The following is a 16,247-nucleotide window of genomic DNA, read 5'->3' as shown; positions in this document are numbered from 1 at the left end:
GGTTTAAACACAGAGACACGTCAGTAGTACTTGACCTTCTCATCTAACTCTTACCATGTGATATTTTTAAGAGTAAATTAGGTTTTATCAGCAGATGTAGAGACTTAAAGCAGTGTTGGGCAAGAGAAGACTTCACTGTGAAACACTGGCGGCCTGTTTTGAGTGTAGAAGAATACACCGATCAGCCACAACATTAAAACCGCTAACAGGATGACCATTTTGTGACAGTTCAATGTTTAGCTGGGAGCCATTTGGACCTGGCATTCATTGGTGTGGATGTTACTTAGACATGTAGCACCCACCTAGACCAGACCAGGCACCCCCACCCCATAGCAATGACACTCCTTGATGGCAGCAGCCATCCCCAGCAGGATGCAGCCTGACACAGACACACATCTGATGAGTCACATCTATTTAGGAAGCTCAGTGGAGGCCTACACAATATTAGGAAGGTGGTCATAATGTTGTGCCTGATCATTTAACAGGTATGACTAATGCAGTTTCATGAAATGACTGATTAACAAAAAATAAAACTCAATGTTTAAATATAAGTGTTTGAGCTGGTGTAAATTCACAATGACACTGCACTATTCAAAAGCTAAAACAATAGTTGCATTCAGGTCACAATGGTGAATGTAGCTTATTTGCTTCTGCAGGCTTTTTGTTGCATCCTACACCCTTTTCTCTGTCTGAATTTACTGTATAAGTAGACTTGACATTGGTGCTAGTCACTATGTCACATGTTCATTCATTCATCTTCTGTAATAGCTTGTTCCTGTGAAGGGTCGCGGGGTCTGCTGGATCCTATCCCAGCTGTCATTGGGCGAGAGGCGGGGTACAACCCTGGACAGGTCTCCAGTCTATCACAGGGCTAACACAGAGAGACAGACAACCATTCACACTCACACCTACGGCCAATTAAGAATCACCAATGAACCTAACAAGCATGTCCTTGGATGGTGGGAGGAAGCTGGAGTACCATGAGTCAAAAGACTCTCATGAAGTTAAGAGGAATTAGACTGTGAGGCCACAACTGGAGTGCGTCTTCTTTCTTTCAAAAGAATCTGCAACACACGTTGAGGACGTTCAAGGAAAGTACAGTACGTACTTTTGCAGAATAATAGCTCAAGAGTGCAAGAATATCAACCAAGAATATCATCAGTGTTCCCCCTAAGGCAGAGCAGAATAAATGGGCCACTGGCACACAAAGTGTCCACAGCAGATACAGTATAAAAATAAATCCAAGAAGCCAGAGCCACAGAGTGGCAGGAACTGTAGGTTTTCATTCTGGCAGGCGGATGCAAGTCACAAATATGGGCAGCGCTCCAAATAACATCCCCCCCCCACACACACACACACACTGTCCCACAATACAAGAATGCAACCATTTACCACACTCCTCTATTAACATGTTTAATGTGTAATCCACAATCTACGTGACAAACATAATCAGCGTGCCTTAATCTGAGTGAATACATTTAGTTTACACACAAAGAAAAAAGGACAAATAGTCCACATGTGCGCCAAATCCACGGAGGAAGGCTGGCATACGCAAACACATGCACACACACATGCACACACAGTCACACACTCAGGCTGAGAACACATCTGTCCTGTAAGAGACCCAGAGTAGGACACTGCCAGCTGGCTTTGTTTCAACTTTTTTTTCGGCCCCTGGGATTGGTTCTCCCACAGGCCAAATATGGAAGAGATGCGTACCTCTGGCTACCCCAGTGGGACTGTGCTTCTACACACACGCACATACACACACACACACACATCCAAAAGTGCACAGTAGGGGCTAAAGCATTAGCCATATGTGGTCACAAGATGGCTAGTACTTAAGCCAAAGAGATATCAGCCGGCACATCTCTTGTCACTATGGAGACCACAGTCACAGGCATGTTATGTGTGTGTGTGTGTGTGTGTCTGTGTGTCTGTGTGTGTGTGAGTGAGTATGTGTCGGGTGATGCAAGGAGTTGTGGATTTGAGGAATATCCCTCTCCATGACAACAGAGAAAGTTCAAAGGTCAGAGTGGCTGTGGTTAATCCGGTGGATCATCTGAGGGAGACTAAGGAAGAGGAAGAGGGTGGGTGGACGTGGTGAAGAGAGAGAGAGAGAGAGAGAGGGGATCTTTGCAGAGCATCAGTGAGAGAGAGAGAGATCTGCTGGGATGAAAGAAATCTGCGAGGGACATCAGTCTTTCTTTTTCTTTTTTCATTTGTTGGTTGGTTACGGACGAAAATTAGTTTCTTCCTATTTACAGACATTTGAGGAATTAGTCCATATCAGAACACAACAGACGAGATACGATGTGATAATTAGGACCCTAATTGTCACAGTCCTAATTCTGACACAGTGCCATTTCCACTGCTAGCATGCAAGCACATTAGCTGCTAATAGCAAGTTAGCCTAAACTCATTGTTTACTGAGTAAATCTCAAGCCAAAAAAGAGGAAGCATCAAATACACTCCCTTATAACAAAGGTTAAAGGTGCTTTCTGCATGCACAAGTCTGAATACCGTGAATTTTTCCACATTTCATTACCAAAAATGCTCCACAAACTTCCTGGATAGTAAAATGAGTGGCCATATTTTGCAAAGGGACCTCTGCAAAATCACAAAACAGCTTCAACGTAAGTGAAGTTCTGCTCTAAGATATATATTAAACGCAACTTTAAATGTCTCTAACAGGTCACATTAATGGAGTGGTTCCCAAAGTGAATGGAAGGCTGTAGAACGAGGTTTGGTTGAGCCCTGCTAGCAAACCTTGTAGAGGTTTATTAGAGGGTTCCTAGCTATTCGTACAGCAGAGGATGAGTCTTCATTGACTCAAAACAAAGCTTCCAAAGAAAAGAAAATGATGACGGTACACCGGTGGGTAACAAGGAGAGGCCACAGTGTGTCGTGTGTCTAAAAATATTTGCTTCTGGCAGTTTTGAGGCCAAACAAGTTGCCACTTGGAGACGGCACATCCAGAGCATAAGGACGAGCCATGTGACTCCTTGGGGGCATTAATGGGACACACCAGTAACGAGTGTTAATGCCTTTTTGACACACTGTTAACTGGAGGTGAAGTTTAGTTTCATGCCACACGTTTAGACGTTCATGTGGCCGTAACTTCAGCTGTGATTCTACATTATCCTCAACACGGAGCTGACGGGATCTGAAGGCAAATTAAGGAGGGCAGCACAGTGGTTTGGTGGTTAGCGCTGATGCCTCACAGCAAGAAGGTTCTGGGTTTTAATTCATTGGCTGACTGGTTGTTCTCCGTGTGTCTGCGTGGGTTCTCTCCAGGTACTCCAGCTTCCTCCCACCGTCCAAAGACATGCTGGTTAGGTTCATTGGTGATTCTAGATTGGCCTGCTTATAAAATCCTAAATAACATACTGAAAAGATCAGTAGTTTTGAGCTGATTATTATTTAATTGTCGTATCACGGGACCTTATAGGTGTTTGTCTCTATATTTTTTGCTGACCTATTTAAAAATAAATGAAAAGCGTCTCAAAATCTCATTTCAACTTGTAACCAAACCTCGGCAACTCCGCGTTTCTTTTCAGCCACAGTTAATACGGTGAATCATGAACTTTATCCGCATGAGAGATTTGTTAATTTCCAAAAGCAGCTTCCATGGCTGCTACCAGCTCCCATCGTTTGCTCACGATAGAAATTAAAAGTAGTTGCGCAAACGTGACCAATCCTTAGTATAACCTTAAAAAAAAAGTAAAAGGGAGGGTGGTGGTATGTGTTCATCTGATTCAGCCTGATGACTCATTGATTAGTCTATTGATTAAGAATGCCTGGAAGTGTTGACGTTAGCAAAGACATTGTCACCCTTCCAACGTATTCATGCATTTGTTGAGTTTGCGTTACTCACTGTGAGACTAGACCGTGTTATTTTTGGTGAGTACACTGACAAACACTGCCTAATTTTGCCGGGTCGTTGGCCTTGTTTTCTTCAACTGACTGTCCAGATGTTTAGCGGCTGAAAAACAGAAGGATTCTGTTGTAGTGTGCAGAAGATGTACCGTCTGCTCAGATTCAGACAGATGAAGGTTGATTAGACGGCGCTTCACGGGACAGATGGACAATGACCCAACAAACATACGGAGGAAGCAACGCAAAAAGAGTTTTTGGCGGTAAAGAAGTGGAATACTCTGCAATGGGTTGAGTAGGTTGAAGGCAAAACTAAAGGCAGACACATCTGGAGACAAACAACAACTGGAGACCACTGTAGTAAAGGTCTGGCTAAAGATAAGACAGGATAAGATAACATGAAAACAGGGGACTGTGTATATCACTATGTAACATAATTACATGTGCATACACAGATCAGCCACAACATTATGACCACTGACAGGAGAAGTAAATAACATTGACCATCTTGTGACAATTCAATGTTCTGCTGGGAAACTTTTGGACCTGGCATTCATTGGTGTGGATGTTACTTAGACATGTAGCACCCACCTAGACCAGACCAGGCACCCCCACCCCATAGCAATGACACCCCTAGATGGCAGCAGCCATCCCCAGCAGGATGCAGTTTAGGAACAACTAAAAAAAAACATGAAGAACAGCACAAGGTGTTGACCTGGCCTCCAAATTCACTAGATCCCAAACTGATCAAGTGTCTGTGGGATGATCTACAGAGGCCCCTCCCCTTAACCCATTGGACCAAAGGCGCCCCCACACAGGCCCATGTCCATTCTCTGATGAATCACAACTGTTTTGGAGGCACCAGGGAGACCTACACAATATTAGGAAGGTGGCACGCCATCATGTTTATACTGTGTGTGTGTGTAAATATACATTAATTAATTAATGTTTGCATAGTATGACATGGGTCAGCCTCACAATACTGTAATTGTTAATATAATACTCAGATATATCAGCCTATGTACATATTGATAGCATATGTGTGTGTGCACCCTTTGCATGCATTGTGTATTTATATTAAATAAAGCTGAATTTCATTTTGTGCAATTCAAATTTAATTGATTTAGGGTAAATCTAATTCCCTCAGTACGTGAGTCAGGGCGCGTTAGTGGCTACATGACTGAGCAAGTCTGATTTAATTCTGAACTTCTTGCATAACGCGTAATTTAATTTAACTTAGTGAACTCAAGTAAAGCGTCAGATACGTGTACATGAATGTGTGTGTTCAGCCGTATGCTAGGACGCGGACACGTATGCAAATGTTTGGCCTGCGCATTACATCAGTTTGGATTTAGCAGGCTCGAGCAACGCACTTAAAATATATCAGTGTATCCATGCATGTTGTCCGTGTGTGTGTGCGTGTCGACCGCTGTGTGTGACACTTGGCAGAGCAGCGCGTTATGTAAGTCCTAATACAATTTCGCAGCCTCCGCTGTCATCTCACCATGTGCACCAGTATGCGCTCTCCTGTGGGATTGATGGCCAGGGCCTCGTCGTACAGGCCCTTGGCTTCGTCCAGTTGGCCCCGCAGCTCGGCCAGGCGGCCCCGCTGCAGCAGCACGGAGTGGGAGTTGGGGAAGAGGGCGCTGGCCTCGGCTATGCAGAACTGGGCCTCCTTTAGCCGACCGTCCGCCATGAACAGCTCCCCTGCAGGGGTAGATAGAGAGGAAGTGGGGGGAAAAGAATGGAGAGACCAGAGAGGGTGGTAGGGGAATAAAAGAGAGGAAGAAAAAAGAGAAAGGAACCAGGAAGAGGAGAAAAGATTGGAAGAGGTGAAGGAGGACAGAGTAGGATAAATAATCAGAGTGGAATTAATCTACTTAGTAACATGAAACTATGACAGAGATGAACTTTGTGCAGAAATGTAAACTGTGCCGCGCTCAGATTCTGCGACGGGACGGACTCTCACTCGCCCAGTCACAAAGACAGTGAAAGTGAGAGAGAGAGGGGGAGCACCGCTAGTGCCTGGGAAGTCGTGAAACTCTTGCCTAAATATGGCCATCACAAACTAAAGCTGCCTGCCTCCTTTCTTTGCGGCTGGGAAGACGAGGACAAACCCCAGACACAAACACACACACACACGCTCGGGTAGTTACGCCCACAAGCACTTCCTTCGCCAATAAGCTCTCTGAACACTGAGCTAACCGAGAAGCCCCCCTCCACCCCAGAGGCTGGAGAAGACCAATGTCTGGGCAGGACGCTGCAGCAAGGAGCTGTCAGTCATTCCCGGTAGTGGACGCCGGGTTAAAACACTTTTTTAAAAAAAACCCTGAGAAAGAAAAGCTTCATCTCTAGACGCTGATACAGAGAGGCTGAGTGAAGGTTTTGATAAAGCAAAATATAAAAACAAAATGTAAAGACATCTGAATCGAGAAGGGACAAAATACTCAAACTAAGTAAGTGACATGCGAGTGCTGAGTGAACTGAGTTGTGCAAATAAAAGCGAAAGCGCCGTCTGCTCCTGAGCGCTAAAGCGACCCATGTGTTTGTCGGGCAGCGGATGTTTTGTTTGTTTACCTGCGTCTCACAGATGAACAGATGGGAATTACGTAGCGGATGCATGCTACCTCTGTGAGATGAATGGAAAAAAACAAAAAACAAATAAAAGCCTCGGGGTTCCTTTTCATTTAACTCCGTTTTGGGAAAAAAAATAAAGTGAATGGTTATGTAACGTCTTCCCCTGCTGCTCCCACCTGAGCTCTCCCAAAAAAATAAAAAATAAAAGCCTATTGAATCAGTGCTTGCATGCATAGACACCGTTTTTATGTTTACAGTTACTGCATGTGTGCCATGTACATAAAAAAATAAATGCATTTATCCCTACGTATACATGCGTGTGTGTGTTTTTTCCTGCATGGCCGATAAGGATGTGAGATTGTGAGAGGAAATGACCGACGAGAGAAGGAATGCTGGGAAGGGGAAAAAAAAAAAAAGCGGGATCGGGATCTTTTGTCTCGCACATTGTGCCGTAACGGTTCTCAGCAGAGAAATAGCAAAAGGAGGGGGGGTCAAAGGTCAGACACAGAAAATAACCTTTAAATTACGTCATAGGGGATGTGACCCCGTTGGCTCTTCCACCCCAGCTCCTCTTGCACTGGAATGCTGGATGCATCGCTGTCTTTCCCGTTCCTGTTCTCATGCCCCATCCACTCAAGCTGAGCTGAAGCAGGGTTTTTATCTCTGCGGACTGAGGACCGAAGGTGGGAGCTGTATGCATCGCTGACATTCTGTCATTATTAGCAGCAGTGGCCACATGTATGCAGGTGCAGTGCACTCTCCTACACGGAGCATGCAGTATTCAGTGGGGCTGAAATGGCTCGGAGGTCGCAGTAAATGGGCTGCAGTGATCCAGCCTTTCATATATGTGGGCTACAGAATATTCTCTGCTCACGTTGCAGCGAGAGAATAAACAATGTCCCGCTCCCGTCAGAGACACAAATTCAACCGAGCGAAAAAGGAGGACAGTACAGCTGTGAGATGTTTCCAAAATAACACCTGCACGGAGCAGTTTCATTGAAATGTGCCATCAGAAATTGGATTTTCTTATCCTGATAGCAAAGAAGGGGAGGTTACCATGACTACCGAGGCCATAAGAAGAGAAAAAATGTCAAACTGGACTTTCTTGGAGACGTTTCATCCGAGTAGCTTCTTCAGTTTTGAAGGACCGGTGGAGGAGTTGGGGTTTAAACAGGAACATGTCACATGATTAGTGTCTGTTAACGACCAGATGCTTACCTTTCATTGGAGAAGACTGCATCTCTTTCCTCTTTCTCCAATGAATGGCGCCCTAACGACCCGTTATCAGTCAGAGGCTCCAGTGTCAAGATGTGAACAAGGGTCCAGCTCCAGCTCCAGTATCTGGTTGTGAACAGACCCTAGTCGTGCCAGTTTCTGATGGGTAACACCCTCAGATGTTCCCACCGAAATCCCCACCCTTTAGAATTGAAGAAGCTACTTGGATGAAACACCTTCAGGAAACTCGGATACACCATGACCTGGAGAACCTTCACAGCAATACAAGGCCAGCATGTGCAAACCGAGCTTAATTATTGAAGCTTAGTTTTTAGCATCAATGTGAATCTGTTCTGAAATATCATCCATTAATTCCTTTACAGGTATTTATGTTATTGCCACAGGTGATTTCTTGACATTTCCTCAGCATTAAATTGACATTTTTGGGGATTTTGGTCTGAATCATCAAGCATGGCATGAACGGTCACACTGACCCGGTGCTTCTCTGGTTTTGGTAGTTTCCTGTGTTTTTTATGATATAGTTTGGATGTTCTTCCAAGAATCTCTTGAGTTTTATGTCAACTTGTGCATTATTTTTTACCAAATACCTGATAAACTAGTGGCATCAGTCTAGTTTTAGTCTATAAAACAAAACCTACAGAGCTTGGAAGCTTTTATTCGTTGAAATCCATTTGGCTCTTGCTAATAGGATTAGCACTGGGTACACATCACTGTCTTCATTGTCTTTTTTTTTGCAACACAATATGATTACAGAGAAACCATCTGATCCTGCACCTCAAACAACATCAACCTAGCTGCACAAGTAAGAAGAAGAAAGTCCCATATATGGAAATTTGTCAAACCATCTATTTACACACACTCAGTGGGCAGCTCAGGAGGTTTGGTGCCTTAGTCAAGGGCACGAGGACAGCTCTGTTAATTCACTCCACCCTTGCACATTTCTTCCCATCTGTCCCGCGATATGAAACAAGTGACCCTACAGTCCCAGGCCCGCTTCTCAAACCGCCAGCTTCAAGCTGCACCCCCCAAAGGAATTTAAAATCTCTTGGAAAACCACCAAGAGATCCCAACCCCAAGATTTTTGAAATGTTAAATATAAGTCGCGTGTGCTGGCGTCATACCGGCCTGCAGCCAAATGCGTTCAAGGGTGGTCCAGATGTAGGTGGGTCCGTGGCGACGGTTGGAGCTGATGTCTGACACCTCTGACAGCGCCGCTTCCAGGCGGGATACTGCAATGGATGAGGGGCTCTGTGAACCTAATAGGGACAGGAAATACCCACAGTAAGAGCTGAGAGTCATTAGAACTTTTAGAAAGAAGTTGCTGGAGAACTTTATAATTACAGGATTAAAACTGCAAACATTCGTTCTCCTTTAATTTCCAGGACATTAAGGAATTTCCTGTGGCTGAATGGCAAGTGTACAGAACCCTGATCCGGCTAGAAACACCGGCGTAGAGGTGAGTCACATCACTGATATGTAAACAGCACATCTACTCCCCTAAACTGGGTTGCAGACAGGCAAACAGGGTTTTAATCCAGAATAGGTCAAATGCTGGGGGATTTACGGCGACCTACAAATTCACCTTTCTCACTGGTATTTACCCAACGCCAAAGAGGAAAAGGAGCGTGTGTTTAATTTGAAATAATCAATTCGGCATGCCGCACTCTAAATATGCACAGTGGCAGGCCCTTGCTAAACGGTGTGAAGCAGAAAGACAGCAGACCAGTGGAGGCGTCCTGGAAGTCGGGCAGGGTGAGGTGGATGGAGGGTTTCCTGGCTCCGGGGCTGACCTCTGCCCTCTCGGCCATCGGTATACTGCTGCTGTCATCGGTCTCACTGCAAGAGAAAGACAAGAGAGGGCATGAACTGCCAAGTGAATATATGTGAGGCATAAAGCAATAAGAAAAAATAATTGATTGGCTCATAATCAGGATTTTCTGAGACTTTAAAATATGTATTTCTATGGGCGGCACAGTGGTGTGGTGGTTAGCACTGATGCCTCACAGCAAGAAGGTTCTGGGTTCTAATCCATGGGCCGACTGGGTCCTTACAGTGTGGAGTTCGCATGTTCTCCCTGTGTCTGCTAAGGTTCTCTCCAGGTACTCCAGGTCTCTCTGTGTTAGCCCTGTGATAGACTGGAGACCTGTCCAGGGTGGACCCCGCCTCTTGCCCAATGACAGCTGGGATAGGCTCCAGCCCCTCCGCATTTTTTAAAGCTCAAATGCTGGGCAGTGACTACTTTAGAGGCGACAACCCAAGTCCATTCACTAGATTACTAGTTTTTTTTTGCACATTTGAGCGACCTGATGCTAACTCCACCACGATCCGTGTTGGGCTTGTGTTTGTGCAGCTTGTGTCTCGTGTACTTCCACAAATATCGACCGATAGTGACCCAGACGCTGGCACTGGTGGCCCTAACTGCACAAGTTTAAAAATAGAAGCAAATCTGTGCCCTACTGGAAACCAGGAGACTGGGACAAAGAGAACTCCAATAAGACTTCTTCATCTTCTGTAACCGCTTGTTCCTGTGAAGGGTTGCGGGGTCTGCTGGAGCCTATCCCAGCTGTCATTGGACGGTGGGAGGAAGCTGGAGTACCTGGAGAGAACCCACGCAGACACAGGGAGAACATCCAGTTGGCCCATGGATTCAAACCCAGAACTTTCTTGCTGTGAGGCATCAGTGCTAACCACCAAACCACTGTGCTCCCCTCCAATAAGACTAATTATTCTAAATTAAAAACAAACACACAAAAGAAATAATTTCCACCTGGAGCGGCTGACGTCGTAGCGGCTCTGCCAGCGTTGCAGCATCTCCTCGCAGGTCTGCAGGGCTGTAGCAGGGCCGAACAGGGACTCCTCAAGCTTCACCTTTGTGAACAGCAAACTGGACCAAGAAACACACACGCATACACACATTAATCCACCATGCCTTCTCGTGTTCTATCACCAAAAACAGAATCCACTTTTTAATACCCAATATACTCAAATGTTGTAGATTAGCAAGCATTGGTGGCACGATCTTTGCGGGGGGATTGGGCAATACAACGTCAAAGAGAGAAAAGAAATTTTTCCACCCACATTCAACTGTTTGGTCAGGTGTCAATGACTATTACTGTTGTATTACTGTCCCTGTACCTTTGAATATAGTCCAATCAGTGTCAAGTTGTCTTCCATGGTACTGCTTTTGTGGGTTTTTGGTTGCAAACTGTCCAGATCGTTCACCTACGCTCACATATTTTAACCACAGCTCCAGGAGGAGCTTGCACCGACGTGTTTGTGTCACATAAAACCTCAAACGTTTCTCAAAACTGGTGAGGCATCTGGTTAGCTAGCAATCAGGACATTCCTGAGAGACACAATGAGTCAAGAACTCTCTGCTTTTTCCACGGAGACGAACAAGTCAGGAACACGCCTGATGTGAGTGGGTGAGATGGTAACCGATCACTTTGCTGCGTTCAAAAAGAGAAAGTTATGTGCATTGCATGTTATCAGCCTCGGTGCCGTTGCTGCATCGTTATAACTGTTGCGCCACCCCTGGGAGGTTTACCAGGAGGCTCCACTGTTTGCAGGAAAAGTAGATCTTAATCTTTTCTGTGGACGAGCCGTAGAAATGCAGACGTTATGCCACGCAACCTTTTTTGTTTTTGAATTTAAAACATGCAATATGAGTTTAAGCTACTGCGGTGGTCGGGTAAGTGCTCAGAATCCATAAACATCTCACGGACGCATGCAGACTGACGCACCCGTGGATCGATAGACACAGAGAGAGGGTAAAGATAGTCATCAGCTACAAGCTCTTCTGTAAAAGTGTGTTTGTGTTTGTGTGTGTGTGTGTGTTGGAGAGGCTGATGAGTAGAGGCCGTGGAGTGTTTCCGCTCAGCCCTTTTAGTCGAAGGCAACTGGTTAAGTGATGTGGGAGTCTCTGATGTGAACGAGTGTGTGTGTGTGTGTGTGTAGTAATTGCCAGAAGGGGCTCTCAAAGGATGCAGTCTGTCATGGGCATCAGTCATCCATGAGTGTGAGGAAAGAGGGAGAAAGAGAGAGCGAGAGAGACAGAGAGACGATGGCGTCCTCCACATCTGATGCCTGCCTAGCTGTCCAGTGCCTCCCCGCTGTTGAAGGCTCCTCCAATTATTCTGTGCTCTCCTGTCATAGTGTGGGGAATGGGACGAGGGCAGGGGCGGGAGGGGAGGGAGTTGGGGGGTGGGGGAGTGGAGAAAGGGAAGGACGAGGAGATGGATGAGGTGGAGGGAGGGAGGGTGAGGATCGATAACGGAGTGAGACGAGATTGTGTCGGGGGATAAAACTCTGGTTGAAATGCGCCTCGTTACCGACTCGGCGGACGATGGAGGTGAGGGGTGGGCTTGTCTGTGTGTGTGTGTGTGTGTGTGTGTGTGTGTGTGTAGAGGATGGAAAGAGAAGATGGAGGGATTTTTGAAAAGAAAAAAAGGAGAAAAAAAACAAAGTGCATGTGTGTGGGAGGAAGGGAGTTGGATCTTCTGACGTGCAGATGACAAGTGCTGCCGAGGGACGCTGTGTTAAGGATACGCCTGCCAGTAGGAGTCTACTAGTGTGTGTGTGTGCGTGTGTGTGTCTGGGCTTCCCATTACCAGTGTGACAAAGTGTTTAGAAGCAATGTGACGGTGTAAACCCATCCGAGTGCTGAAATGTGACAAGGTGTATCTGTGTGGGTGTATAACTTTCTCTGTGTAACCTGGATGTTCGACAAGGCGAAAAAAAAACAACAACTCCTCCACAGAGTCTACGGTTAATTTGCAACTAAAAGCTGCTTTTCACATAATGACAGTCAAATGCACATTAAATTATGATTATTAACGGCAAATATTTTGTCAAGAGATAATCAGCGAAAGTCGCCACTTCCTGCAAATGCCTCCTCCAACGAAACGACAAGTTTGCAAGCTCCTCCCATGACAAATTGAATATCTTGGTCGTTTTAATAAAATTCTAAAATAAAAGTCTTCTCCATTCAGCCCGATAAGGGGCCACTGGCATCTGTAAACTCTGTAGAGGAACCTGACACAAGTAGAACTGGATATGGACGCTATCCACCTTCTTCATTTTGAATGGAAGGCAAGAAAAGGAGGGGAAGATACTCTTTCGGCCTCTGGGAGGCTTTTAAATTTAAAACATTTGTGCCCTGGAGTGACTGCAACAGAGAAAACAAAAAATAAAACTAAGGTCTTATTCTCTTCGTAGATGAGGACCCAATTGGAGACATCTAATTCTCTTGAATATATATTAATATGTATTAGGTTGAGTGTTAACACCAATTAAAAATAGCTGTTTATAATTATTAATTTACTGATTCCTCAGCAGTCAACCCACCCAGGGAGCAATTTGAGGGTCAGGTGGCTGTTGAAGGCACCATGCTACGGACAAGAGGGAATGTGAGCCAGTGACCCTTTGGTCCTCAGCTCTTTCTTTAACCTCTACTTCACAGCTTCCCCCAAAAACACAAAGCAACTATGCAGGTAAATGCTTCAAGGAGCTAGGCACTGCTGGGATTCAAACCCAGGATCTCCTGTTTACTAGACAGGCACTTTAACCAACTAAGCCACAGCGCCACGTAAAACTGAAGCTGGAGTTTAAATAATGACAGAGTTCTCATTCACAGATTAATTCTAACTTTGTATTTTGATCAAATAAACCATGCACTTCCTGCAGGAATGTCCCATTAAAAAGGCAGCATCGTGCTGTTTAAAGCCTCTGGAAGGCTTCTGCATAGCCAGTGTTAATCTTCCTCAATAGCAGCATTAAGGTAGATGATATTCAGCTAGCTTGTTACTGAGAGAACGCCTCTTATTGCTCTCTTTCTATCTCCTTCCCTTCCGGTCTATGCCTCAATCTCTGACCATGGATCTCCTGGTTGTGATGCTCATGTATTCTTGATGGATTTAGATAAATTTCAGATGCACGCTGGGATGGGTTAAGGATAAAAAAACTGTTGGTTAATGTATTTTGATCAATTAAACTACGCACTACTTCCTGCAGGGATTTCACATTAAAAGCTTGCTAGCATTGTGCCGCTTGGAAAGCTTCTGCACAGTCAGAGTTAATCCTCATCAGCAGCAGCATTAAGGTTGATGATATTCACTGAGCTTGTTACTGAGAGAACGCCTCTTTTTACTCTCTCTCTCTCTCTCTCTCTGTCTTGATCCCTGAACCTCTGACCCTGGATCTCCTGATTGTGATATTCATGTATTCTTGTCGGATTGAAATAAATCTCAGATGCACGCCGGGATGGGTAAAAACTGCTGGTAATTAAACGTTAAAGTCAAGCGCTGCCTTCATTATTAAACTTATTCTAACGCTTGTTGTATTTTAATCAATCAAACTATGCAGCTTGCTAGAAAAAGGTAGCAAGCAAAGCAACAAAGGAAAACTAACTCATATATGTTTTAAATAAAGCGACTAAATCCCTCGTGTACATTAAAATCAGTCAAAGTGAAGTCATCCAAGGATAGACGCCAGATTGTTATTCACCACTCCCTCACAGTCACTTTTTCTTTTTCTGTTTTTTCTCCTTTTCGTCCTCCAGAGCTCCAGTAAAGGATAGATTTCATCAAGATTACAACACCCCCCGAAACTACACATCTGATTACAAAGCCTGTCATTTCCAGCCTCGCGGGAAACAGCCTGGATGCGTGCAGGCAGAGTGAGGTGTCGGAGGACGGACGGCAGGAGAAAAAAGCTCGGCGGTGGCCGGCTAAGAGCTGAGAGTGCCACGGTAAACTCCGTACAAAAATAGCTAATAATAAAAAAAAAAAAAAAAAAAAAGTGGTACGGTTACACGGTATTACTCATCCTGCACTCCCACAGATCAGAGTGTGTATTCTCCGCACGCAAACACACAGGTGCGTGCGTTCACAAGCGCACATGTGCGGCATACTCAAGTATAAATGTACGCACACACACAACGAAGCACATGCGTGGAGATTAACACGCCGGAGCCTGTGCAGACACGCTTTCTTTTACGCGGCAGAGCGTACAGTAAGCCAGTAGGCATGCATGTGCAGGACTAAGACACACTTGCACGGATGCACATGCCCGCACACACACACTTGCTCATGCTGCAACATCCCGTTAGATGAATGCAGAATCAAAGGCCGGGATTAATCATTCTCTTTAGTACGAACTACGAGACCACAATCACCCCCACCTCCCCCCTCTCTCTCTCCCTCTCTCTCTCCCTCTCTCTCTCTCTCGCAAACCACCCTCCCCCTCTCTCCCTCTGTTGCCTCAGCTCTCTCAATCTGTACCAGAATCCCGTTTCACATTGAAATGCATGCCTGTTTACTGGGTGATTAAAATTTCAAAGAAAGGGGAGAAATGGAGACAAAAAAAAGGGGGGGAAGTGAAAAAGAGGGTGAGAAGGAAAGCAAGATGGAAAGAGAGAGAGAGAGAGAAAAGCAGAAGCCGGGGGTAGTAGTAGAGGATGTGGGAGAAAAGGAGGAAGGGGAAATTCGGTATGCTACAGCGAGCTGACAGTTTGCTGTGGTGCAGGGAGGCAGCGGCTAACGGGAATCACACACATGCGTGCACACAAACACGCAAACATGCATGTGCAAGATTACGATCTTGTATACACGTTGGCATACAACCACCCCCAACCCTCACCCCCTGCAACACACATGCACACACGGGAATGCCCAGCGCTCTGCACCATGCAAGCTTTGCTCTCTGTGATGCTCGCTCACAAAGTAGTAGATGGTGTTCAATGAGGTCGACGCTGAGAAAACACCTCCTTTCACTCTCACACCATCTATCTCTATATCTCTCTATGTCTCGATCTCTCTGACTCTGGAGCTTCAGCACTCAGCTTTAGCCCCGGCAGGTCCTGAGACTGTAGATGTAGATGTATTCTTGCTGGATTTAGATTCATTAAAAATGCATTCTGGGATGGTTTTAGGGTTAAAACACCGTTGAAGTACCACCTCTCTTTCTGCATGGAATTAAACATGTACATGCACTGGGAGGCCACTATGCACTGATGATTTAGGATGTATGTCATGGTTGAGAAATAATGTTTGCCAACCACTGTATATGAGATAAAACACTAAAATGCGTTGTAGTTTACACTGTCCTCTACGTAGATGTCTGAATCTTGGTGTTGTTTTCTTGTTGTTTTCTCTTACATCATGTGCACGGTACTGGTTTTCTAGCGTCACATATTCACAAAAGCTACATTGATAGCTACTGGCTAATGTGTTAGAAAACACTTGCCGGCACAGACGAGACAAAGAGTGATAATATCAGTAATGTAGAGTTGTGTTTCTGCTCACTAGCCTCTTGTTTTGGCTCTGTTTTGGTCTCCTCCAGCTCCTGATGGAAATATCTGACCAGTTAGCTGCTAAACTTTCCACTAACCCTAACATCTAGTTGTCTTTGAGAGAATAGGGCGAGACTTTTTATGTATGATCTGAAAACTGTTTTAAATATAGGGAGCATCAGAGACAAGTGATGACTTTCTGGGGTTTTGTCAATTTGTGCAACCTTAATGTGAACACACTGTATTTGTTGGTTCACTTCTCACCACT

General features: G+C 45.2%; 1 protein-coding gene across 2 annotated transcripts in view; it reads right to left on the bottom strand.

The window, feature by feature from the left end:
* ttc7a (tetratricopeptide repeat domain 7A) overlaps window positions 1-16,247 on the bottom strand; it is a 51,970-nt gene that overhangs the window by 12,866 nt on the left and 22,857 nt on the right. For both annotated transcript variants that reach the window (XM_084561404.1, XM_084561405.1), the window contains 4 exons: window positions 10,457-10,573; window positions 9,413-9,525; window positions 8,811-8,945; window positions 5,381-5,583 (listed from right to left, as the gene is read on the bottom strand). In XM_084561404.1, coding sequence (XP_084417530.1) covers window positions 5,381-5,583; window positions 8,811-8,945; window positions 9,413-9,525; window positions 10,457-10,573 — 568 coding nt within the window. The remainder of the gene's footprint in view (window positions 1-5,380; window positions 5,584-8,810; window positions 8,946-9,412; window positions 9,526-10,456; window positions 10,574-16,247) is intronic.

Source organism: Chelon labrosus, assembly GCF_963514085.1.
Source record: "Chelon labrosus genome assembly, chromosome: 15".
NCBI lineage: Eukaryota > Metazoa > Chordata > Actinopteri > Mugiliformes > Mugilidae > Chelon > Chelon labrosus.
Note: the sequence above shows the minus strand (reverse complement) of the source record. Positions and strands in the feature narration are given on the sequence as shown.